This window comes from Elgaria multicarinata, chromosome 6 (genome assembly GCF_023053635.1).
Source record: "Elgaria multicarinata webbii isolate HBS135686 ecotype San Diego chromosome 6, rElgMul1.1.pri, whole genome shotgun sequence".
In the NCBI taxonomy this organism is placed as follows: domain Eukaryota; kingdom Metazoa; phylum Chordata; class Lepidosauria; order Squamata; family Anguidae; genus Elgaria; species Elgaria multicarinata.
Window position 1 is genome coordinate 73767451 of NC_086176.1, and position 26730 is coordinate 73794180.

Below are 26730 nucleotides of genomic sequence, written 5' to 3' on the forward strand. Positions count from 1 at the left end.
TATACATGCAACCTTCGAAAGTGCTTGAGAATGAAATTCATGTTTGCTTTACCTCTGGCCTTCTCATAAGAATAAAGTAATCAAAGTATCCATGATCTTTAGACGGCTTGTCTGGCAGAAAAAGCCAGATACTGCTACTGCCGTTTTTACTCCTGGTACAGAGATTCTGCCATCCCTCCATCCAAACAGTTTCATCCATTACAAGAGTAACTTTCTCAGGTGAAATAATGGCCTCAATCCAATTTGTTCCCAGAGTTTTGCATCCAAGCAACTCGCAGCTGCCCGTATAGGGAAATGCTCAAGAGGCAAGTGACAACAATGATACTGAAGGACTCCTCAGCCATCAATGACTCAGAGTTTTTTGCTTTCTTTGTGAAGTAGCTCATCTCCTGTGCAGTCTGTTCCTGTTCTATATATTAATCATGGCTGCAGCATTCACTGTAAAAGTGACTAACAGCAAAAGTTCAAATTATTTTGTTCATGGCATTTGTATATTGCCTTTCCTACACTTTTGAGGAGCTTACAAAGTAAAAAAAATGAAGAAGAAAAAAACCAGGAATAGACTACAAACTAAAGCAACTCCTTAACTTTGCAGTTCAGATCTAAATTTATGTTTCAAATTGCCTCCCATTTTCTCCAATTTCTGCCATTAGTTGTAGACATGCTTACATTGTTTAACAATGTTTAGCACCCATTTGTTTCCAGGCAGAGGTTGACTCTCAATACCATTTTCCTTCTTTGTTCTTACTGCCATTTAATTTGATTGACTGTGGCAATCCATGTGACTCTTTTGAGTGGTACCTCTTTGCTTGATTTATGGTGCACATGTCAAACAAAATCATAATTGGAGTAAATGGCAGGGAACATAATTGAGAAGGGAGGACAATGAGAATGAGAAAGTAAAATATCAGAGAAGATGTAGCAGCCAGAGGAACAAAAGGGCACCAGGCATTTTGAGAGTTTGGCAAGGTGAATATTTCTGTGGCATTGCAAGCAAGCCCTGTTTTGAAAAGGCTGTTCCTACATAGAGTAAGCAAAGCTTGGGTATGGCACAAATAAAAATAGCAAAACTATCCATGAAAACAAGTACTGTCTTTTCCACTTTTCTCTGATCTCCAGAACTGGTGACTTTCGCTTCAAAATAATTGATTTCCCCCCTAAATGTTCCAATAGATGTTCGTTAATATCTATTGGAACATTTAGCAAAAAGTTCCAATAGACATTAAGGAATGGAAGTATTTTATAATTGAGATGGTTAAGAACCTAAGAAGTGTCATGCTGGATCAGACCAAGAGTCCAGCACTCTGTTCACACAGTGGCCAATCAGCCATCGCCCAGGGATGAACAAGCAGGACATGGTGCAACAGCACCCTCCCACCCATGTTCCCCAGCAACTGGTGCACACAGGCTTACTGCCTCGAATACTGGAGATAGCACACGACCATCAGGGCTAGTAGCCATTGATAGGCTTTGCCACCAGGAATTTATCCAACCCCCTTTTAAAGCCATCCAAATTGACGGCCACCACTACATCTTGTGTTAGTGAGTTCCATAGTTTAACTATGTGCTGTGTGAAGAAGTGCTTCCTTTTATTTGTCCTGGATCTCCCACCAATCGGCTTCAGGGGATAATCCCGGGTTCTAGTATTTTGAGAGAGGGAGAAAAATGTCTCCCTATCCACATTCTCCATACCATGCATAATTTAAGGAGTGTTTTTAAAAATTCTTGTACTAGTTCAATCTATCATGCTTCAGGTACTAGTAATAGAGCTTGGCAGTGTGCATATATAAACTCTTTGTAATATGTTCAGTGTGCTGCAGGTACAAATTAACTATTTATAGACATAATTTAAACTAATAATTGGCAGAAAAACATAGTGTTACTGTAGAAATCCTGCAGAAAAGTAATTATGTTAAAATGGTTACTGGTTTTCAGTATGTTGTTTGGAATGTGTTAATTTTTTTCAAAAATGGAAAGCCAAATAAAACTCTTTTCTAGCCTGTCTGTGATAGAGTACTACAAGTAAATCTCCTTTACAACAACAATCAAAAAGCAGTCGTTTTGATACGTGCAGTAAACCTAATAATTGACCCTTGGTGGAAAAGACAGTCTGTTTTTTGAATGTTTTGAATTGAAATGCTGACACAAACTTGCCCTGTAGCAGTTTAATGTGCTACTGTGCAACACAGTGGTGATAGTGCAACTCTAACCATGTCCACATGACCCTTGTCCCTGGAATCACGCTGCCTGCACATGCCTAGCATATTAGCTGTAACTGGCACAGAGCCCTGTTTTGTTTTTCTTGGGCAATACACACTCCCATCTTTTGTGCAGAAAAATATGTGAAAATGGTGTCTTGCACTTCTATAAACACGTTTGAGGGCACGGGTAGCATGAAGATACTGTTAATAGCAGTAGTACAGGGGAAGATAAAGGGCTCAAGGGTCAGTGGAAGTATGTTTTTATCTAAGATTGTCAGACTTCTACTTTAGTTGGATTTTTCAGTTGCTGCCATGTCAGCCAAAAAACTTAATCCTTGTAATGCTTAACAATATCAAGTGTGTGGAGGGAAATATGTTTATTGGCAGAAAATAGACATGTAGGTGTTTCAAAGATTTTGCCCAGTAGAATTTTGTGAACCGCCCAGAGAGCTCTGGCTATTGGGCGGTATAAAAATGTAATAAATAAATAAATAAATAAATAAATTTATTATAGCACCCTCTGTGTAAGTGACTGAGACATGCCCTTATAGAGGTGTTCTGGGTGGCGCTTCCAGTTACAAAGGGAGACCTTCAGATATCTGACAATGATGGTGTTGGATGAGCAAAGGTCACACATGGGGATGTATCAGATGTAACAGCAAAGAGATGGAGGGAACAAGAGAGTGGAGGGTGTTTAAAGGTGAGGTTGAGCAAAGTGTGTGGGATCTAGGAGCAATCAGGAAGCCAGTTTAGGGATTTAAGGAAGGTGATTGCATTTCAGAAATGTGAAATTTTGGGCAGCACAGTGTTGGCTAGAGTGAGGGGTCCAAGGTGAGACAATAGAAGACCATATAACAGGATCTGTGATATTGTTCCTTCGAGTTGCCAAAACTAGACAAAGCAGGATGCTAACAGAGTGTAGTAGCACACAGCAAGCATGTGGACTGCATACAAAGCCTTTCTACTTAAACTGTAGAGGAGGAGGTGGAGGGGATTTATCTTTCTCCTGACACAATTGGAGCTGATAATAAAGCTTTAACTGTTCTTAACCTTCAGCAACTTGGGCTTTTTATTAACTTCCTTAATCCAACATTCAGAAATCATGGTGGTTTACTTATACTGTTTATGAAATACAATTTCTAATAAAATACATAATATATTCTATCATTTTAATATTCTTGGCTTCTGTATAAAATCAGTGGATTTTATACAGAAAATCCAGCTTTACAAGGTGGTGTACTTGAAAAAAATGACAGATAACCAGTGGCATGTTTACATCAGCCCTGTATCCTGAGGTAGTCCCTGGACCATCCTTGTGCATCCAATTGATGCACAGGGCATCCTGGGGGCAACCCGGGACAACCAAGGACATTCCCTGGGATATAAGAAATGGCAGAAAACCCAATTTTTCTCCGCAGACCATGTGGCTGCAGCTCCCGGGTCCTCCCGTCGTCCCCGCATGTAGCGGGGACCGTAAAATGGGCATGGAGCTGCACAGGAGCAGTCCGTGCCCATCAGGGGTGGGGAGTGGGTTCAGGTTTTTGTTTTTTAAAATAGCCTTTTTTGCCTCTCCCTCTTTGGAAAAAAAATGGTGGCCGCAAAGTCCTTCTGGGACATTTCACAGCTGTCAAGACGCTGGGGGAGGGTTGCGGAGGCCAGTAAGTCTAGGATCCTCCCCCCTCTCTCCCTCTATACCCTATGGTGTAGACATGCCCCAGGACATGTGCAGAAAGGTAAAATTCTAATTGGTTAATAATCAGGTAGTCTGATACCCATGACTGCATTGGAGTATGGATTAAGGAATATGCATAAATTGGATTAGGTTTGAAGGGGAAGTAAATTACTACAACCTTTAAAAAGTCAAGAACTGTTTTCTATTTTTTAAAAACAGGAAATATATAGCAATTGTCTCGTATGAGCAACGGCAAAGTTATAAGGATGACTTCAATGCGGAATATGATGAATACAGGAACTTGCATGCGAGGATGGAGAGCGTTACTAGGAGGTTTATGAAACTAGATGCACAGCGTAAACTGCTTTCTCCAGGATCAAAAGAATATCAGGTAAAAATTATATTTCATCTTCCATTGAGGCCATTTTGACTTTCTTAAAGAAGTCTGGCTCATGATTTGGGGTAATATTTCTGGAATAATGTCAGTACTAGTGTAAAGCGCATGTCGCCATGGGCAGTAGTAGTCCTGCTCCTTTCCCGCTTTTTTGCCCCTCAGTCCCCTCACCACAGAGGGGCTCATGAAAAATGCAAATGTGGCTCACACACAATGATTCCCTCTGAAATTTGCATACGGTGATGCCCCAACCTTCCTACACCCCCATTGGCACCCTCCATCCCCTGCCCCATCCCTGGTGGCAGTAACAGCCTAACTACTGATTGGCCGAGCAGGGCTGTCTGTCATTCCTCTGGCAGAGGGGCCGCCCAGCCTGTTAGACATGGAGGAAATTGTTATTAAATCTCGAGCTTTGAACTTTTTCAAACTTTTCTGCGTGTCTACACTGCTCAAGCTTCAGTTTAATACAAAATGAGCAAGATTTGGTAGCTATCAAGTAATAAACCTTACACTGCCGTATTCTTATATAAGATTCCGTAGTCTGGTAACGCTTGAAGTTCCCACTCCTTAGTAAAGAATCCAAGAACTTCTGACTGCACCTTGTGCGCACCATCTCTAATTTTGAGTGTACCAGAATTGTGATAATTCATGCCCTGCAGACTTGGCAGAACCTTGTAATGGTGATATAAGCCTGCACGGTCAGGCTTAAACCACTATGGGATTATTTTAGGGAGGGCTATTTATATATAAATATTTTTTTCTGATAAAAGTAATTTTAGGCACTAAGCAGACAACAGAGTGGTAGTGCAGAGTGCTTATTCCTATTCCCATGGAGAGGAATAAGTGTAGTGAGTAGAGGAACAGGCTCAGATCACTCTTGAACTTTCAGATTACTAAAACTGAAAGAGAAGTGACATTTAATGCTGTGTATTAGACCAGTGATTTAGTGACAGCAAAGGATTGTGTAGAAGGGGGAAAGATATTCAAGATGGGGTAGAATCGACAGGAGATTTGTATATGTTTTGTTGGTCTGTCCTGGTCTCCAGTTCTGAAGCTGATTCTAGCACAAATGTTAGGAGAAGATGCTTGTTTTGACAAAGCTCTTTGCCACAGAAAGGCAGTGTCTCTTTTTGGTCAACTTTTCATCATTTTTACCCTGCTATTGACGGCACCACAGAAAAAGGCACAGTAAAACTCCATAACTCTGAAAAGAGGAGGGGATACTTTCAGTAGAATGGAAGGGAAGTTTGGGATATGTAGCCTGGATGTTCTTACTCTATTTATGTTCGGTGCATGTGTCTTCAGTTAATTCTCAGAGTAATACTTAATAATTAGCTGTACCAATTCGCCATCAAATTATCATTGTTTCAACTCTTAAACTTGTAGATCCTTCACGAGGAAGTCTTACAGGAATATCGAAAGATCAAACAGGTTTGTATAGCTTATACCTAGTTATTGTGTGCCATATATGTGTAAAACGGTGAACCATACTGGCAGAATAGAATTACACAGCTGAAGGTTACCATCATAAAGGCCTAATTCCTATACTTGGTTAGGTTTCTCTGTATAAAAACCTAGTACTTGTTTGACCTGATTTTAAGCCATCTTCTGGCAATGTATTTCATGACATGTCTGTGTTTAAATATTGGGAAATAGTTCCTAAACTTACCATGTTGAATCATTGCCTCTTGCCCTACCAGTAGTGAGGGTGGCTTCACATTGCACTGAGTGTGTGTTTTTTCAATCTGGGCAAACTCTTCCATTGGCCTGTTTTCAATATGTTTGTGGCAAATGTTTTGTTTTTGCTTCTGGCTATTTGCTAGAATGTTGGCTCTGTGCATTGTCTCTGAGCTTCAGTGCAGATTGACAATGTGGATTTTTCTCCCTTCTGCAAAAGAGTCTGCAGAAGTGTACAGAGATTGATTGAGCCATTGAAGCATGCATTTTGCATCTCCCCCTGAAGAAGAGTTGCAGAGCCCAAAATCATTAGGATCATGAACAATTCATTGGCTCTATCAGTCTACTCTGCACTTTTTAACAGTCCTCTTTGCATCACGGCAAGGACCCCCTCCCCCCCCGCTCCCGCACATCACATGATGGAGTTCTGCGCTCATGGCAGAACTGCTCAGGACTATTTCATACATCTATTTCATCATACACATTCAATTTGGGAAGACACGATGTGTGCCCAGGTTTTAAAATTCTGTGGCCACGTGAATTGGCGAGAAGCTCCATATAAACTGGATACGTTTTTGTCCTGCCTTCGATAGCATTCCATTTGCAGAACAATTTTTGGCAAATTGAGAAGTCTTCAGGTTCTCTCGCCAGCGGAATCTGCTAGCCGCAGTAGCAGCCAAGACTTGGTATCGATCCCAAATATTCAGAAAGATAAATGGTTGTCTGAAAATGTGAGAATGTTAAAAATGTGGCTTTGAGGCTACAGTTGGATATATGGCTCTCCATATGTGCTGTCCCTGATATGTTATTTAAAATTGAAGGAGTAATTCTGTATGCCTTATGTTGCCTACATCACTTCTCTAATTCTGGGCAAATTATTCAGTAAATGGTATAGAGCTGTGGCAGGACTGGAGAGCGATGTGGCAGGTACTAGGACCTGGGAAGTACAATATTTTGCAGGACTAACTAAACTAACTATTAAGGACTGGAAGAGGAAACACAGGGAAAAGGCCATGGTTAGAAGCATGGGCAGAGAAGGATGTTCAGTCCCTCCACTGATTTAAACAAGTTGAGAGAGGCAGATGAGGGTGCTAGAAACCCAAACTAGTTGTTGTTGTTGTTGTTGTTATTATTATTATTATTATTATTATTATTATTATTATTATTATTATTATTTTATATAGCACCATCAATGTACATGGTGCTGTACAGAGTAAAACAATAGCAAGACCCTGCCGCATAGGCTTACATTTCTAATCTTGTAAGTAGTTTGTGTCTGGGAGGGAAGACCTGGTGAATTAAGAAAAACAAAACTCTGAACTTCCAAATTTGTACCACATGAAATGAAAACCTAAACAAAATTAACTGTAGCTAAGTTGTAAATACTGCCGAATATATTGTTAACAAATGTTTCCTTGGGAAAAAGTCCAGAAGTAGCTGTGATTAAATTCGACTGATGTCGAAGAAACCTCAGAACTATAGACACAGGGAGTGTATCCATATTGGGTCTACTGGACCTCTCAGCAGCATTCAGTATCAACCACTCTGTTATCTTTGTGGGTCTCATCATCATCATATTTATTTCTTACCCGCCTCTCCCTCTGGATCGAGGCAAGGAACAACATAGAATACAAAAATATAAAATACATAAAACTGATTAAAAACATAAAATGTATACATTATTAAAATGTATCCAGGATGGGCTTGGAGATATTGCTTGTGGGTAGTTCTGCTCCTTTCTAGAGGTTACGTTTCAGAAATGAGGTGCTAGGGTCATTACCATATCTGTCCGGTTTAGCTTGTTTCATTTGTTGCTGTTTTTAATTCTGTGTTTGATTGCTTTCTAAAATTGTTTCTTAGGTTTTATATTATTAACTGCCTTGGGCATCTTCAAATACAAAGGCAGGGCTTTTGTGAACTGCCCAGAGAGCTTCGGCTGTGGGGTGGTATATAAATGTAATAAATAAAATAAATAAAAATATAAATTGGCTAAAAAGAATAACGCCATATAAATATAGTTATCATAAACTTACTTTTTCTTTGTTTGTTGTTGCAGTCTAGTCCTAACTACCATGAAGAAAAGTACAGATGTGAATATCTTCACAACAAGTTGGCTCACATTAAAAGACTTATAGGTGAATTTGACCAACGGCAAACGGAGTCATGGCACTAGGGCTCTGGACCAGAAGATGTGAATAAACTAAAGATTATTTATTTAAAATTCCATACGACTTGCTCAAAGGTTTAAAAATAACAGAAACTTCTCTAATGCAGATGTTTGAGCATTAGCAGACCGAGTTGCTATTTGTGTTGATGGTGAGGATGTTGCTTCCCTGCATAGCTGAAACTGCTTTTTTTCCTGGTCCCCTTTTCCTTAACACTTACTTGTTTATCCATGGAAATCATTTTACCATTGGGTACTGGGGATCCAGTCTCTGTAGTTCTGAGGTTATGCACATCTTTTAAAAAAGAAAAATTGTAGCAAAAGAAGAAGCTCTTGGATGAATACAAGCCTGTTTTCAGACGTTTTTCTTGTTAAAAACTATTTGCCTTACATGGTAGAAGTTTTAAAAAAAAATTGCACAAAATAAACAAAGTGAAACATTGTTTTCGGAGGGTTATGAGGTGGTATATAACTCCTATATACATACCTATATATCAGCAGTAACTTATTTCTGTGATTTCAACCCCCACTGCAATGGTTGCCTTATGGTGTTTGTTTGTGTATCTGAATTGTACTTAGTCCATCTCTCCATAAATACACTGCTTCCCACAGCAAAAATGGGGAGTATTCTGTGGCCTAATATGTCCAAGATATGTGTGTGTGTGTGTGTGTGTGTGTGTGTGTGTGTGTGTGTATAAAAATGAATGTGTGAGAGAGTGAGGCTGTGTTGCATACACAGTTGGGGAGAAATCTGCTATATAGGCCAAATGTTCAGGTTAAAACAACTGACAAAGTGTTAACGCAGTTTTTTTCCTATAAAACTGCTACATCTGTTCTGGAAGACAAATATTTCCATTTCAACCATTTGTCAGCTTTCTTATCAGAGAAAAATTGATACTTTACAAAAATTAATTCTATAGTTTTGGGGCAAAATTATAAAATTAAACATGTAGGTGACCTATTTATATACTGCTATAAAAGTATTTTTTGAAGAGAAATATGCAATGAAGCTATTGCCTACATGAAATGTATATTTAAAGATTTTTTCCTGGTTGTCAGGAATATAACAAAGATGTATTTAACTATAAAATACTGTGATCATCAAACAGCACAAACTTTCATTTCATGCAGTTAATTGGTTTAATTTAATTAAACCATCACTTTATCATGTGGGAACATAAGTTATTTGGTCACAAAATTGACTTATACTTGTCTTTTCTTTTTGTCTTAATATATTTTCTTTCAAAGTGCTGCCAATTGAAAAGGGAAGCATTATGTTTACAAGTCTTTTTTTTTTGAATGTTTGCCAAAATTTTGGTAGTATCTTTAATAAACTTGTCTTCAGCATCAATTCAGTTTGTCATGTATTGCTCTGTAAGAGAACGTGTACATTTGATGGAATTGCCATAAATTTTACTCCGAGAATGGCTCAGATTCTGAAATGGGCAAGCAATTCTATTTCTATTTCTATATAATGGAGCAAAATCCATTAGCCAGGGCGGGAGGTAAGGGAGCAGCTTTTTATTTTACCTCCCACTGACTGCAGTGGGAGGGAATTTATTATGTCAGCCCTTGGGGGAAATAAAGGAGCTTAGGGTGGAGCTTTTCCACACCCACCAAGAGAATACCAACATCATCCGAGGTTTTCATGAGCAGACCAGGGGGCTTCCTGTGGCAAAGGTATCATCCTGCTGCTACACCTACACCTCTGACGCCAGAGCAGCACTTACGCTGTTTCTTGAGGCTCCTCTTCTGCCTGAGGATAGGATTGCAGCCCAATTCTCTTAAGTCTCACTGGAAAGGACGTAACATGAGAGCAAGCTTTTTGTAGCCCATGGTTAGCCTAGGAACATAAGAACTGTATTTTATCAGTCCAAAAGCTGAAGTAGTCCAGTGTTCAGTTCCCACAGTGACTAACCAGATGCATCTTGGAAATCCACAATCAGGCCGTGAGTACCATGGCACCCTCCTGCTCGTATTTCCCAGCAGCTGGTATAGAGAGGCAGACTTTGTCTTATATTAGAGGTACCGTATAGCCATTATTCTCTATGAATGTGTCTAACCCCCTAAAGCCATCCAAGTTGGTGGCCATCACTACATCTTGTGGTAACTGCATCTTGTTTGGAGCCAAGAAGAGCATTTCTGTAAAGCTGAGGTCTTGTTAGCATAAAATATGACTTTTCACACCACTAATTTAAAATAGAGTAAATGCAAAATGTTCTTTTTAGAAGATCAATGAGAATGGAAGCTATAAATTGCTTTCAAAAGAGTATTACTATACCTAGAAGGATACCCATGATCACAAGTAAGGAGGATATAGGTATGAAGCCAGTACCTCTTCTCCCAAGGGAATACTTCTTTGGTGTATTGGCCTAAAAATCTTAATGCAATGATGGATGCAGAGCTGAATCATACTGTATCACAGTTGACAATGTTTGCTTTGTTAAATATACTTGCATCGAGCCGAATATTAATATCAACATTGACATTTCTTTACTCCATGTGTTACCAGAGTTACGTTTCTCTTTGACTAGTTAGAATTTGTGTCATTTCATCATTTATGAGCCTTGATGGAGTGGAAAATCTCATCTAGCAAATCGCTCTGACTGGATTTGCACGACATGACAACCCACCATGGGCAGCCAGCTATAGCTGAATGTTGTGCTGTCCGAACCTCGAGTGTTTTCCACAGCGTGGCTTATTTTTTGGCAGCAAGTCATGCCAAGAACCCATGATGACTTGTCACGTCATCCAAACCCGGGAGAGCGGTTTTATGGTGGGTTGTGGTGACCTGCTAAAGATCCACTCAGTCAAAGTACCAAAAACATCCTTTCCGATTGCTTTTCGTGATCTTGCCGGTCAAAACGGCACTTTGGAAGGACCATCACTCATCCCCCAGTTATTATTTTGTTGGTCTTTTGCAAGTGTGCCCATACAGCTGTCCGATACGTGTATACTTGCCTAGTCAATTTTCTTGTCTGCTTCAGCTTTCAAAGGGAGTGACAAAAGGGAGGAGGTGGGGGACACTGAGAAGTGTCAGCAACACCTTAAAGGTTGAGATTCACATCACGAAGGGGGACATATTGTCCCTCCCCCCTTTTGGTGCACTTTACTCCCTTGGCCATTTCATTTTCATTTCTTCTGAATTGCACTATCAGATCCCTCCTTTCCCTTAGTATTATTTTTCTCCAAGTCCTTTGCAACTCTACATTTTAAAGACAGAAAATACATTTTTTTTAAAAGCTCGGGAGCAAAGAGGGGTAATAGTTGGAGCAGGGAGGGGGAGACAATATGGAATTTGTTGCAAAGAGCCATGAGATATGTGATGGAGCCAGATGGAGGGAGGAAAAGGGGGAAAGCAAGCCATGGCAAGCCTGACCATCTGTTGGATGTACGTACGTGGATTGTTCTGCGAACAACCAACCCACCGTGGCTTAATTGCAGGGTGTTTGGCATGACGTACAAACCCGTCCTCTTGTGAGTCTTAATTCTTCGTTGTTTAAAGGGAATTTTCATAATGATACAAGAACAAGATATGTAAAATAGAAACTATGCAATTGCATAAACCTTCTTTTATAGGTTTGTTTACAAGCAGCTTGTAATATTTATATTGTAATATTGTATGTCATGAAGCCTGGCAACTACCTTAAAGGCTTTATATGATTTGTCCTTTAACAGCTAATGTACTTAATGTACTGTGGCTAAGAGACGTGACTAATGGACCAAGAAGTCCCCAATACAAATATCACTGTAGCCATGAACTCACTAGATAATCTTAGACATAAAACCATAGTGCAGATGGGAGGATAATACTACTGACTTACTTCTTAGGGTTGTTGTAAGTTACTGGGACTGTTACCTGAAGCACTCTCAGCACTCTAATAACTAATCCATGGTTAGTTGTTGGTTGTGAACTGAGGATTATTTAAACCATGGGTTCTTCTTCATGATCTCTGTGCATCACACATATGAACTCTATGCCTATGTGGAGCCCCGGTCAGGAAACATAACTGAAGAACTTTTGGCAGGAACACCACCACCCAGTGAACATGCCCATTCCATCATTTGTTTTTCGACCACCATTGCAGTAGCTTTGTAGGCATGGGTGGTGTCATGAGGTGGCCCATCTGGGCATGGGACCCACATCTTCTGAGTGTGTCTTCGATCTTTAGAACTGCCCCAATTGCCATCATCCAGCTTAATACATGCCTGCTTTCTCTCTTTGAACTCAGTAGCCTTGCAGTTACTGTGAGACCTTAGGACTCACTCCCTTAGCAGATTGTCGAACCGGACTACCATCACCTGACTTTCTCAAAGTGTGCCTGACTCTGCAGAGATCTGCTCAGCTAATTGCTACTGTGCAATTAATTGCATGTGTGCCCTGGGCCATTGTAGCCAGTGCAGCCCTAACAAGAGGAAGAGCAAGTGCACTGTCAGCCCACACATCAAAGGGAGTGCCAGATGCCTTCTTCATCTGTTGCTTCTAAGCTGGCCCACCTCCCTTATCTTGGGAGCAAACAGAAGTGGGCTTGCTTTCAGAAGGGGTTTGAATGAGCAACAATGACTGAATTTGGGGCAAGGTAGTGTTTTAGTACCTGGCTTGCTTGAGTGTGTCTGGAGCTCCATGGGTCTACAGTCACCTTTCTTGAATACATCTCCTTTTTGTATGATCCATATGGTGAGATTCTGGTGGGCGCACGGTCCTCCTTGACATCATGGATTTGCACTTGGCTAGAGAACGGAGAATAGATGTGGGACGTTGATAGGGGGCTTCTTGCACTTTTGCATTGAAAAGCCCCAATGGCTTGTGGTACCGTAAAGACTTACAATTTTATTGCAGCATAATAAGCTTTCATGGACTGGAGTCCACTGTAAAGAAAGTTATTTTGAAAGATGTTGCTTTTCATGTAAATAGATAAAAATGGCACTTGCTGAAATAAAGGTACAGGAGCCCTGATAATCTCTGTTGCATCTGATTCCCCTGGATTCGCTGACTTTTTGCCCACATGTTCTTCCCCTCCTGCTGTTTCGTCAAATCTTTCTGTCTGAGATTTATTCTTGAAATCAAATGTCCTCTTCCCCTGTCCATGCATTCCTTTTTACAAAGAGTGTCCCTAGCAGACAAGGTCCTTTAAAAGTATATATGTTTGGGACAGCATGAAAAGCTACAATTTTTTCATTATTTAATATGTTAATTATTACTGTATTTGCACTGCCAAGGACAGGGAGACGTGCTTGTCATGTTTCCTGCCTTGGGGCCAAAACAACATGATTGGTCTTGAGTGCTCCTATGCACCTTGGCGGTGTGTGTGTGTGGGGGGGTGCCATTTGCTTCAGTGCCTCAGGCAGCAAAATGTCTTGGGGCCAGACCTGGACGTGGCTATAAAGACCTGTGAGGTGGGAAAAGTTAGCTGGTATAGGAGATGGTATAGGAAATTACGTGGGGTGGGGAAACAATGGGGTACAGATCTGCAGATGGGGAAGCGTATTCAGGGTTACATCAAATGTACGGTGTAATCCTAAACATGTTTACTCAGAAGTAAGTCTCCGGGCATGTCTACATCATGCATATATCCTAGGGTCATCTCTAAGTCATCTTTGTGCATCCAAATGACATACAGGGGATCCCGAGGTCAACCAGGATAACCAGAGACTTTCCCTGGGATAACTGCAACCACGGATTTCCTGTTTATTTCTGCGGTCTTGGGACAACCCCGAAATGTGGCGCAATGGGCATGGAACGGCGCGAGGTGGCTCTGTGCCCATGGGAGTGGGGGGGGGAGCATTTTCGCCATCCTTTGGCGGGGGTTGGGCACGGAGTTCAGGGGGATCCTTACTTTTTCACCTCACAACCAGATCCATGGCTGTATAGATGCTGGGGGAGGATTGTGGAAGCAGGTAAGTCCACAATCCTCCCCCCCTCCTTCCCGCTGTACCCTTAGGTGTAGATAAGCCCATATTGTGTTCAATGGGATTTTCTCCCTGGTAAGTGAATGTAAGGTTAGGATCTTAATCCTTAGTAAATGTGCTCAGAGCTGCAACCTGCCTTATCCACCCTGAAGATAGTTTCCATATCTGTATCTAGAGAGAAACAGCAAGAAAATAAATGTAGCCATGCTGATCCATGAAAAAAAACAAATCCTCAATTGGCAATACCTTTATTAGGAATTTTAGTTGGTCCTAATACAGGTATCCAAGAGTTGCATGATGATGAAGTTGCTAAAAAGATAATATTGCAACATTTTAGGACTGTAAATTTTAGGATTTCAAGAAGTTAGAATCCAAGAAATGTTTGGGATCAGCAGCAATCATCCAATTCTGAGGTCCCTCTCCGGTGCTGTTTGCTTGGTTTTTAAGGGTGGAGGAGGGAGAGCGAGTGAGGATTTACTCAGAAGAACGTCGTAGCATGTTTAATGGGGGTTACTCCCTCGTAATGGTGTAAGTTTGCAGCCTGAGAGCCTGGGTATAGTCTAAAATACATTCCTACGTTCTCCCTTGCCAGTGTGCCATGTTTAGTTTGCAATTAATTGGTAAATGTTTTAAGATTCCATACAGCTCTTTGCTGCTTCCAGACACTCCATCCTCCCCAACTGGATATGGGCCTGAAAGACCCAAGAACAAGTGTGGCTGCATGGAGGGTAAGTTTTTAGTTGCACTACGTGTTGTTGTTAATTTTGTCTCTTAAAGACAAAACTTCCAGGAAAGGAAGTTTAAAACTTCCTTCCCTGAGGGTATATCCATCAGCTATCTCTGCTCTCATTCCATTGGATGGTTCTCTGTTTCTTCATGCCTACTATGTACAGCACCATGTACACTGATGGTGCTATATAAAATTAATTAATTAATTAATTAATTATGCTCACTAAGCTATTTTTCAGGGTGTATGAAATTTCATCCCTTCAATTTGGCTCCCAGTATGTACTTGAAGCTTTTTGGTTGACTGCCAAGCCGTTCGAACTGCTTGCGGTGACAAATCAGCCCGCTGGTCCAACAAATTCTGTGTGTTGCATATGGCCCGACCTTACCTGATTTTCCATCATGATAAAGTCATGCTCCGTTCAATGTTGCGTTTCTGCTAAAGGTGGTGTCTAAGTTCCACTTAAATCAGGACAATGTGCTCCCATCTTCCTTTCCCTCTCCGTCTACTCCAGTTGAATTGACACTTCATACACTGGATGTTTGGAGGGTGTTGGCTTTCTATAAGTCAAGGGCTGAGCCCTTTCATCAGTCCCCTTGCTTTTTTGTGTGCTGCGGTTGCAAGTGGCAAGGACTACCACTTTCATCTCAGAAACTGTCAGCCTGGCTTGTCCATGCTATCAAATTGATGTATGAACTGGCTGGCCTCAACCTTTCTGGTTTAATCCAAGCTTCCTCAATTCAAACTGTGACTGTGTCTGTGGCATTTGTGAAAGGCGTCTCCCTTCCTGAGCTCTGCACAGCAGCCACCTGATCAAAACTATCGACCTTCATCAGCCGTTACCAACTTAATGTGCGGGTCAGAACAGACTGCTCCTGTCTGTTGTCTTCAACTGAACAGGTAAACTCTTCAGATCCCTTAAACTGAAAAACATACATTCAAATAATATGGCCACGTGGGTTTATTTATTATTTATTTTATTAATTGCATTGATATCCCACCTTTTTCCTCCAAGGGACTCAAAGTGGCATATATAATCTTTCTTCTCTCCACTTTATCCTCACAACAACAACCCTGTGAGGTAGGTTGGGCTGAGAGTCTGCGACTGGTCCAAAGTCACCCAGTGAGCTCCATGGCCAAGAGGGACTAGAACCCGGATTTCCCGACCCTCAGTCCAAGACGCTAACCACTGCACCACACTGGCTAAAGTGGGGTTAGTACTGTTTTCCCCAACCTGGTGCCTTCCAGATGTGTTGATCATCCCAGCCAGCTTGCCTATTTGGTTGGGGAGAACTGGTTTGGTATAATATTCCAAGGTAAAAGTGAAAGGCAGGACACTTGTGTTTGACTTAATGAAATCTAGAGGCATATTAAACACCCACACCCACCAGTAAACCTTAAGACTTAACCTTCAAATGTCTCACAGGAAAAGAACATGCTGCAAATAGTCACAGGATGTACTGACCTTCTTGAGGAGTCTTCCCACAGGTCTCAGGCTTGCTGTGACATTGATTCCGAATTTGTCACCTTTTACTTCTCAATAAGTACAGAGTTAACATGTTGGTATGATGTTATGTGATGAAGCATTGTGCAGATGGAAATGCTTGCTTTAGGACACGACATACATGAGCTTTAACCACTTGCAGTATCTAATCACGATCATGGTTCTCACCCTTGCCCCGTGCAGTTGGCCAAGCACAAAGATTAAATAAAGCTTCTGAATTTCAGATTTTGATGTGAAACAGGTGGGGTTGTGTGGATTTTTTAAAATCCATTCTGTTCCGTGGTTTCTCAGGCGTCTTTCACTCTGCCATCCACTCATCGATGAAATTGGATTTTATTTTAGGGATGTACAAGAATTTGGTGTCACTTGAGTTAATGCACAGTAACACAAGTGCAAATTTGCACAAATACTCCCCAAAAGTAAAAGTGGTCCACAAGGACGCAGAAGCCCCTCAACTTGGGAAAAACCGGGTCACCGCCAGTCAGATTCATAGAAATTTGATCTCATTTGAATCCATTGCGGATTTTTCCGACATTCCCTAAAAGCAAGTAACTGCAGCCTAATGAAGGAAGTAGGGCTGCTTTTGTATAGAAAGTAAAGAAGGATATAAAATGCCTAAGCAATACTGTCATGGCTGAATTAGACTTAGCAACAGATTAAAATATTGGGGCAAGGGGGAGAGCGAATCCAGAGCTGTGTTTATGAGAATGTGATACAGAACTAGTGTGTGGCAAGCAAATCTCAAGGCAGGCTTTTATGGGAATTCACCCAGCCATTTTGATTGTCCCCAGACGATTTTCTTAGACAATTGTGTAAGTGTTGGTCATTGCAAAATCTCGTGCTGTTCGCAGATATGCCCCTTTCATTCTTCTGAAAACTGTGTCCTAAAAAGAATTATACTGGAAGCTTAAAATTGTTCCTATAATTCTAGAGTAGACAACTTGTGGCAATCCAGATGTTTTGGCTTGCAACTCCCATCAACCTTCACCATTGGTTCTTCTGGCTAGGGATGATGGGACGTTTTATTTATTTATTTATTACATTTCTATACCGCCCAATAGCCGGAGCTCTCTGGGCAGTTCACAAAAATTAAGAAACATTCAAAGTATAAAACAACAGTATAAAACCATAATATAAAATACAATATAAAAGCTCAACCAGATAAAAACAGCAGCAATGCAAAATTACAAATTTAAAACACCAAGTTAAAATTTATTTATAGATTGTTACAGACTGTTATTTATAGACGTTGTAGGCCAAAACATCTGGAGGGCCACAGGCTGACCAGCTCTACCATAGTTTTAGAAGCATGTTGCATATTGTTATCCTTATGCCTGCATTATAATTCTTTGTACGTGGGGAAGTGTCTGTTGTTTCTAATTTATATTGTGCTTTGCAGTCTGTCTGCCAAGCCACTGTACAATCATCCTCTGTGCTAAATCAGCGTAATCCCCATTGAATTGAATTGTTGTAAAATGCTCAGAGAGCTTTGGCTGATGAAATCGATGATGATGAAAATGATATAATTATACAAGTACAAACTGAGAGACAGTGAAGTGCTCAAGATTCCCTTCCTTTGCAAGTTGATGTCCAGCCACTTGGTCATGTTGACTTTCTGAAGACCTTTCCTTGGCACGACAAAAAATGTATTTAAATGCCTAGTTGGAAGTCCTTTTGTATTGACCCATACTGGAATGCTATATTATTATTATTATTATTATTATTATTATTATTATTATTATTATTAGTATCCTACCTTTTGTCCAATGCTGGGCCTCAAGGTACAGCCTTTCCTAACCTGGTTCCCTTCAGATGTTTTGGGCTACAATTACCAGTTGGCTGGGGCTGATGGGATTTGAAGTGCAAAACATCTAGAGGGATCCAAGTTGGTGAAGGCTGCTATTGTAGACAGTTGAATTTAGGTCCCTTTGAAAATCATCATGAAAAGTTAGTGATGACTGAAGTCCCATTCATTTCAAAGTGCAACTAATAGTCTAGATCATGGGCAGGGAACTTGTGGCCCTCAGACATTGGTGGACTGCAACTCCCATGAATCCTAGCCAACGATGAGGGATTATGATAGTTCCAGTCCAACGTATGTGGTCCTATCTAACCCCCAAGGCCTTGGGACTTGTTAAAAAAAAATAAGATAAGAATTGACACACTGCTTCTGAACCTCAGGGAAGTTTCAAAAGCTCTGATGGTGAGGGCCTACCATAAGACCAAGCAGCCTTAGCTGAGACATGGGATAGCCCTTCCAAAGAGAACTCACAGCCCAAAATATAAGGGCCTCTTCAGCAGACACAGAATTGGGACAGGAACCTGCTAAGTTAAGAACATAAGAACGTAAGAAGTGCCCTGATGCTGGATCAGACCAAGGGTCCATCTAGTCCAGCACTTTGTTCACACAATGGCCAACCAGCCATCGGCCAGGGATGAACAAGCAGGACATGGTGCAACAGCACCCTCCCACCCATGTTCCCCAGCAATTGGTGTATATAGGCTCACTGCCTCTGATAACGGAATTTGTCTTCTATACCTTTACTGCCCATCATAACCCAGATTGGGCATTCAAAAATGTACATACTTTTTATGGAGAGCTGCTCATATATAGACAGACTTACTTTAAAACAAACAAGATTTCCTCATGCAGCATCTCAGACTGTTGCTTCAGTCTGGTGAAATGACTTGATTGTGTGTCTGTGTCAGATAAACTCCACTGGGAGCCACCATGAATATGCCGTATTTCCAGGCCATATTTCACCTTTTCTCTAGTTGTGCAAGTGTCAAGTAGCCTTACATTTTATTTATTTCTCTGGACTTCTATCCATGGAACGTTTCTCTGTGGTTGTTTTATACGGTTGTCTCCACAGTTCGTGTCTATAATTAACTTGGTCTCTCTGTTCTTAAGGCTTAACACATTTTAATAGCTAAGGCACAAATACTGCAGAGTGAATCTCGGAACCTCTCCATAGACAGTGGACAGTGTGTTCCTATGCAAAGTTTACTGGCACAACAAAATTCACTTCCATTTCCCTCCTGCTCCATACCCTATTTCCAGGACATTCTGATTAGTGTTCAAGTAAGGAACATTGCAAAATTGGTCACCAACCCGGCTAAATCTGGGGAATGCTGAAGTTCAAACAAATAGCATGAGTGAAAAACTGTCAATTACAAAAGTGGTGCTTTCCATGTGATTTGTGGTACTTACAGTTTGCTTTCTCTGAAAGGCTCCAGGTGCCTTTCTTGTAATTGCTGTCTGATATTGAACCAGCTCAGAAATGGCTAATATTGTAGGTGGGCACAGTCAACCAGAAATGTATCCTGTATGGGCCGAATGAAAAGAAGGGGGACTATGCAAGAGCACATCTGGTAGTGGAGGAAGGAACCACTTCTTTGGCCTTGTTTGTGGATCTTAGGTTTCAGCTGGATTGTGTCCATTGTGCTGCTGTTACGCAATTTGCTCTGTGAAGTTTGTTTGTGTGGGTTTTGTTGTTGTTGTTGTTTAGGTAAGGTTGTCTAAGTGCCTATGTACTTGAGTCCTGTTTGCTTTAAGCTATGCAAATCAGAGATGCCTAATTAGACCTAGCCTGTCCATTAAAAAAAAAAAGATTTGTTCTCTTTTCCTAAAGCGTGACAATCAGCATGCTAGAACAGCAAAGCAAAATGTAATGCCTTATGCATAAGGATTAATGATGCACCAACATTACATGTTGTAATGTTGAGCATGTGTGTCCTGTGTAAACTCTCAGCTGACTCTCTAAAAACATACTTGCCAATTTTTACATTAAGTCGAAGTGTTGACTGTCATCTCTGTGATCAGAAGTGTGTCTGCTACACAGTTATTTTCATGGAAAGTTTTCTCTGAAACCAATGTTTTATTCCATTACTCAGTGCTTTCCTGCAAGAGATGCCAAAAACTTTTCACAAAGGTGCGACAGTGTAAAATAGGTCAACAGCTCTTGGAGAGGTACAGTGTGGTTTGTTGACTAAGGGTCAAGAGCAAACTTAGACAGCTGTCTGAACTTCACCTATTTGCATTTCAAAGCTGCAGTAACTGCCTGTAATAGATTTACATGGGGAGTTTCTGCCTCTCAAACTGCTGGGACTTTTGTGTAGGGACGATGTAAAGGAAGGTGAACTCACTGATCCTACTTGATAAATGTTCTCTCTACCTCCATGATGGCAAATGACCTCGATTCCTGAAATAATAGTAATAATAACTATAATTAATAAAGCACCTAACTGTCATTAAGTGCTGGACACAGATTCAAAATAAGTCATTCCCTACCTGCAGGTTTACAATCTTAAGGTTACTTCAGCCCTATTCAGGCATACTTAATGGTGGCCCCATTCAGAAGACACCTTAAACCATGGCTTTAACCACGGTGAATAAAGCAAAAAGCCTTATTCACTGCCGTTAAAGCCATGGTTTAAGGTGTCGTCTGAATGGGCCCAGTATCTCTGCAGGGGCTGTACGGGAGTGGGCTGACCCCTCCACCCCACGTTCCCACACTGAGCAGGAAGGTCTGAAGGTAGAAGGTCAGCACATTAAGATACTGTTACAATCCTCATAATTGGGAACCATGGAGGTGTATTCAGAGCAGTGTACAACATAGCCCTAAAAAAATAAAATGTAATAAAGAAATGCTAGTGCAACAAACAATTTCTAAAAGCAATAACACGTAAAAACAAAAACAAACCTAGCTTCAGCAAGAGTAAAAGATTACTGTAAGAACACAGGAAGAGCCATACTGGATCAGACCAAGTCCAGCATTCTGTTTTCACAGTGGCAAGACAGGGGTTTATCTATTTGCCTGTGGTTGCTGCGCGGTGGCACTGCATAGTTTCAGGGGGCTGCCTATACACTCTCTATACCCTGTGGTGGCTGCACAGTGGTGCTGCATATATGATGTAACCACCAACTTGCACCCACCACGGGCTTCCCCCCTCCCTGAAAATACGCACTTAAAAAGTCACTGACTTAACACGACTTTTTCATTGACTCTGAGGTTACTACCTTCTTTGCTCGTCTGTCAGTGGTGACCCCGTTTTGCATCGAGGCTGGGGGTGGATTGAGGGGACACATGAGGGAAGGCCAGCCAGGAGGCAGACTCAACGAGATGAGTGGCCACTAGCACTGTCCAAAAAGCCCTCACTCCTGCTGTGGGGATTTGCCGCTCCCACCCGCAGCTGTGATGCTGCAGGATTTTGAAGGAATGAGCTGCAAAGTGACACTGTCAACACACACACACACACACACACACAGAGCTGCCTACAGGAAATCAACAAGCAGGACATGAGAGCAATCGCACCTTCCCGCTCAATTGGCATACAGAGGCACACTGCTCCTGACATAACTGTCACAGCTAATTCCAGAACAATAAAACAAGGTGTTCATGTATTAAAAGCGCATCAAAATAAAAGTGTCCCCAATTTCCCCTGAAAGACAAAGAGCGAATCCAACTGATGGGGCACATTTCACATTCCATATGCCTCTTTCATAGTGTTATTTCCTGCTTTTTATTCCACATTATCCAAAATTCCACAACAAATGTCATTGTGTGTCCTACGAGGTGTAAATGCGCAAGAGGAATATAGCGTTATCATGATGGGAACATAAAGATTTGACACAAGGTATAGATGCTGCAACATTTCGTTGCAGATCGCACTTGTAATTTCCAATATACTTCAGCATTGTTCAGTATGTCTGAACAAATCATGCCAAAGGAGTGAAGAACAGATCTGCAGAATGGTAGCTTCCCAAACGAAAAGTGGGCCAGGACAGATCACAAGATCTTTTAATTACTGCAGTTAGTTAGCGCCTTGATCTTAGTCCTTATTATCTTGCCTTGTTTTTTTCCGCTGCCCTAAGTAGGAGGAAACACCGGTGCTTGCTGACTCATGAGCAACGTTGCTTCCTGAGCTGGCTTTGAAGCTCAGGTGCCAAGCAAGCTTGACATGATGCAGCTGATAGGAAGTGTCACAACTACAGCAGGATTGGAAGACACAGGTGCACATTTAAGGATATTTCGATATCTTTATTAGCAGGTGGACATTTATAAAAAGTCAAGAGTGCTTGACATCTTCCAAAGTGGTATCAGCACAACTAAACGGCACCTCTTTTATAAATCAGACACATCAATCTACTGTGATGCAGTCAGTACCATAGTATACTTTCATCTCTGAAGGCTAAAAAAAAACATATATTAAAACAACAGAGGAAGTACTGTACATTATTATTGTGCTTTAGTGTCCTACAATACCAGAAGTAACCAATACCAAGTAAAACAAAAACCAAATGTGTTTCAACACCAAGTCTTCATCAATGGTCTAGTACATAAAAAAATGCTCTAGTAGGTAAAAGGTATATCAGATTGCTCTCTGTGCCATAATTAAGAACTAGATGTTACTAGGAATACATGGCTGCTGTCAACTAGTGTCCCTATGGTAATATCTAGCAAAAGAAAGGTGTGGTGTGATGTCAGTGTAGTGGTTAGAGTGTTGGACTGGGGCTGGGAAGATCCAGTTTCTAGTCCCCACTCGACTATGAAGCTCACTGGGTGACTCTGGTTCTTTATTATCTTTATCATCACCAGTTAGTCCATCCCAGTTGTTGCATTGTCATATTATTCAGGGCTGGGACACATTTCCTGTTTTGTTTACAGACAGCAATAGTTACCCGAGTCTGTCTATATATGAGCAGCTCTCCACAAAAAGTATGTACATTTTTGAATGCCCAATCTGGGTTATGATGGGACAGTGAAGGTATAGAAGACAAATTCCATTATCAGAGTCAGTAAGCCTATATATACCAATTGCTGGGGAACATGGGTGGGAGGGTGCTGTTGCACCATGTCCTGCTTGTGCGTCCCTGGTCGACAGCTGGTTGGCCACTCTGTGAACAGAGTGCTGGACTAGATGGACCCTTGGTCTGATCGACCACAGCTCTTCTTACGTTCTTATATTCTTTAAAAAGCTGAATTACTCTTTTTTTCCAAATCCAGACGAGCATCATTCATCGGTCATGTGACTGAATTGAATGGGTGTGGTGCCTTCCTCAGTAAGCACTACTTCATGTCTGATGTCAGTCACCTCCTAGGGAGGAGGCAGACTATTAGCAGTCAAGGTAGAGCTTCAGGTCTCATTCAAAACAGGGAATCACAACAGAAGCAAGGAAGCCGATGACAAATACTTGAGCAAATAGCTTATGAAAGCCCAGCCTCATCTAGCTATTAGACCATGGCAGGTCAGGAAATTTCACTGACTGTGTGGGTGGAGGATTGTGAAGCCTGCTTGTAATTAGTGAGCTGATTGCATCCAGCCGAAACTCTGCATCTTCCTAGGCTGCCGCAATTATGATGCCTTTTTATAGTGTCATCATTCCAGATCGGGCGTTCCCAGCCTGGTGCCCTCCAGAGGATTTGGACTACCATTCAGTGGTGGTGCTAGCTGGATCTGATGGGAATTGTAGGCCAACATCTCTGGAGAGCATTAGGCTGGGGAAGGCTGTTCTAGACATGACAAGTCGAAATCTACTGTCAAGTTGTATTTTGTTTTTTAAATGCACTTGACTTGCAGTAGCCCTGTCTTTCTTTCCCTGCTTAATGGGTTGTACATGCAAGGGTTCTCCAAAAAGGGCAGATCCACCTCGTCCCTGGAATGACCTCCTTCAGCAGGAAGTGGGGAGTGATAGATGAACCGGAGAGCTGCTTGCTGAATGGTTGAGCCGAGACTTCTTACAATTGGTTGTTATCAGCCAATTAGGGCTCTAAGAGCTTCAGGAAATGCTCTCCTTGCTTTCCGCCCTCCCCCAATAAATAAGGTTAGGAGGGTAAAGGTATGAAATAGGACATTCTCAGTGCCAGCCCTGACCACCCCCATTTGTGGAACACCCTCCAAGTCCTCGAAGAGGTGTGATTACTCCCCACTGTGAATAATTTTAAACAAAAGTGAAAGACCTTTTTATTTACAAAAGCATTTGGTTCTGGACTTGTTGGTTTTGGTGTTTTAAATTAGAGTATTATTGTTGTGTTTTAAATTGTTCAATTGTGATAGTAGGGTTTTATAGTTGCTTTACTGGTATTTGTGTTATTAATATCACAAGGACGCAATCCTGTGCATGTTAATATAGTGTGGGTGTGGGTGTGTAATAGAACAACTGCCAGCATGCACCAACCAGCCATGCGGGCTGGAGAATGCTAGGAGATGTAGGACTCCTTTCTGTCTAAACATGCACAGGATTGCACTTATGTGCTGCTTTTGGAGAAGGAGGAAGCATGGGGGCATAAGACAAGCAAGCAAACATACAAAGTAAGCATTGGCCGTAGTTGGGAGGCAGGATTTGAGCTCCCTTCAGGCAGTAAAATGTCTTTAGCCAGCACTGTTTTCCTTCTTCCCCCACATGCCCAGGAATATTGTGAGCAGTGTGGCCACCAAATTTCACCTGGTGGCAAACTTCGAGGCTTTTGCTCGAGTGAAACATGTGAAGAACTTCAAGGGAAATAAAAAAGATGTTCAATAGAGCTAGCAAAATTTCTCATAGAGTTTCAGGAAATCAATCCTGTGAGAGACAGAAAACAAAAATGCAGGTTATTAATGAAACTATATGGCGATGGTCCTCTGTTTCTAACCAGAACTGGACAGGAACTTTTTCTAAAGCAGTTAATAAGAAACAAACAAACTAAACTAAAAGGAACTTGGAATGATAACACTCTCCAGCACCACCAGCACCCTATGGATATGTGTCATATCTTCCCCAATCTTTTGCAATTGCCTCTTGAGGGTATCCTATTGCATCAACATGAAAAATTCTGTTGATAAAAATGCCAGCTTTCAAAAGCAATTATTGCACACACTGCGAGAAGCAAAAGTTCAGTTGGTAAAAATGAAAAGTAACTTCACATTTTTGCTGTTGTTCAAGGTTAAAAGTTGAGTGGGGAGGGGACTTAAAGTCTAAGGGTAGATAAAGATTACTTTTGTCAATTTTTGATAGAATTTGTTATTGTGGAGAGGAATTAATCCCAGTCAACTGCAGGAGAGAGATCATCTTGAAAGATATACTAATCCTCTGTAAACTGTGTTTTACTTATTATAAACTAGTGTTTTGTCCACTGAAAAAGAAATCCAGTTTCTCCTCTCACAAATCATACAAATTAAATACATTTTTATATGTAACTGGGTATAATAAATTTCATTAATTTCATTTTTATCCCACATTTCCTAAAAAGAGATTCAGGATGACATTCAGAGTTCTTCCACCCCTTTTATCTTCCGAACAACCTTGTGAGGTAGGTTAGGAGACAGTGCCTGCCCTAATATCACGTAGGGAGTTTTGTGGCTGAGTCAGAATGTTAACTTGGATTGACCTAATCCTGACCTGGTGCCCTCCAGAAGTGTTGAACTGCAATTCCCATCATTCCCAGCCAGCATGGTCACTGGGAGTTGCAGTCCAACACATCTGAAGGACACTAGGTAGGGGAAAGATTGTTTCGGCTGACACTTTTGCATAATTATCAGGATTCACATTTCCTAAGAAGGTGACAGTATTCCTTTTTTTCTCTAGAGAAGAGTCGGTAGAGGAGGAAGGGTTTAGAAGTTGTGAGTCAGGTATTAGGAAGAAGAGCAGAAACCAATAGTTATTAAACTGGGACAGGAAGTTGTGTGGTGCAATGAAAGTTCTTTCTAATGTCAGCTGAAGCCTCTGCCCTGCCCTGTGAATACCAGAATTATTATTATTATTATTATCATTATCATTATTATTAGGTGACTTCTACTGCTGGATTCTTTAGACCTGATCACAGTTTGTTCACTGATTCACTCTTAGTGTGGAAACAAAGCCCTATGAGGAAAGACTTTGGCCATGGCTAGGCCTATATCCCGGGATTGTCCTCATGCAATTAATTACTTAGCTTTTTAAAAAAATATATACAGAATAATATATATAAAGAAAATCTGATGTACATATAATTTTATTGTCCTCAGGATGATTTCACCCAGATGCTGCCTACAAGTTGAAGGAGGAGCATAAAGACTAATTCTATCATCTAACTGCCAGGTCAGGACAAGATCCATTTTTAGTTAAGGCTGAGGATGCGTCCAGACCTACCATTAACCAGAGTGAGACAACCATTCCAGCCAGCAGAGTTGGGTATCATGAAAGGGCAGCAAATTGTCTGTTATTTAATTTATTTCTGTATTTTTTATGCCAGGGAAGGTGAAAGATGTTTTGGGGGGTTTCTGTCTCTGTATCCAAAATAACTCGCCTGGGCTTGTCGCTCTTTTGAGTGAACAGTATTGACTCCATTTTGAGACACAGCAAATAAGCCAGGCGTCTTCATCCCCAGCTTTAGCAAAGGTGGGAGAAAGGCTAAGGAATGGGGTTGAAAGTGCTCATGTAAGACTAGACCAAGCAATTTAGTTTCTAATGGACTTCCTAAAATGCATCCCCTAAAGGTAACTGTGGGGGTAAAACCTGAGCA

General features: G+C 41.2%; 1 protein-coding gene across 2 annotated transcripts in view; it reads left to right on the plus strand.

Annotated features, from left to right (window-relative positions):
• ELL2 (elongation factor for RNA polymerase II 2) overlaps nucleotides 1-9459 on the plus strand; it is a 40170-nt gene extending 30711 nt beyond the window's left edge. For both annotated transcript variants that reach the window (XM_063129586.1, XM_063129587.1), the window contains 3 exons: nucleotides 4093-4264; nucleotides 5654-5698; nucleotides 8001-9459. In XM_063129586.1, the coding sequence (XP_062985656.1) occupies nucleotides 4093-4264; nucleotides 5654-5698; nucleotides 8001-8117 (334 nt within the window). In that variant the 3' untranslated portion in view covers nucleotides 8118-9459. The remainder of the gene's footprint in view (nucleotides 1-4092; nucleotides 4265-5653; nucleotides 5699-8000) is intronic.
• Nucleotides 9460-26730: the final 17271 nt, after the last annotated feature.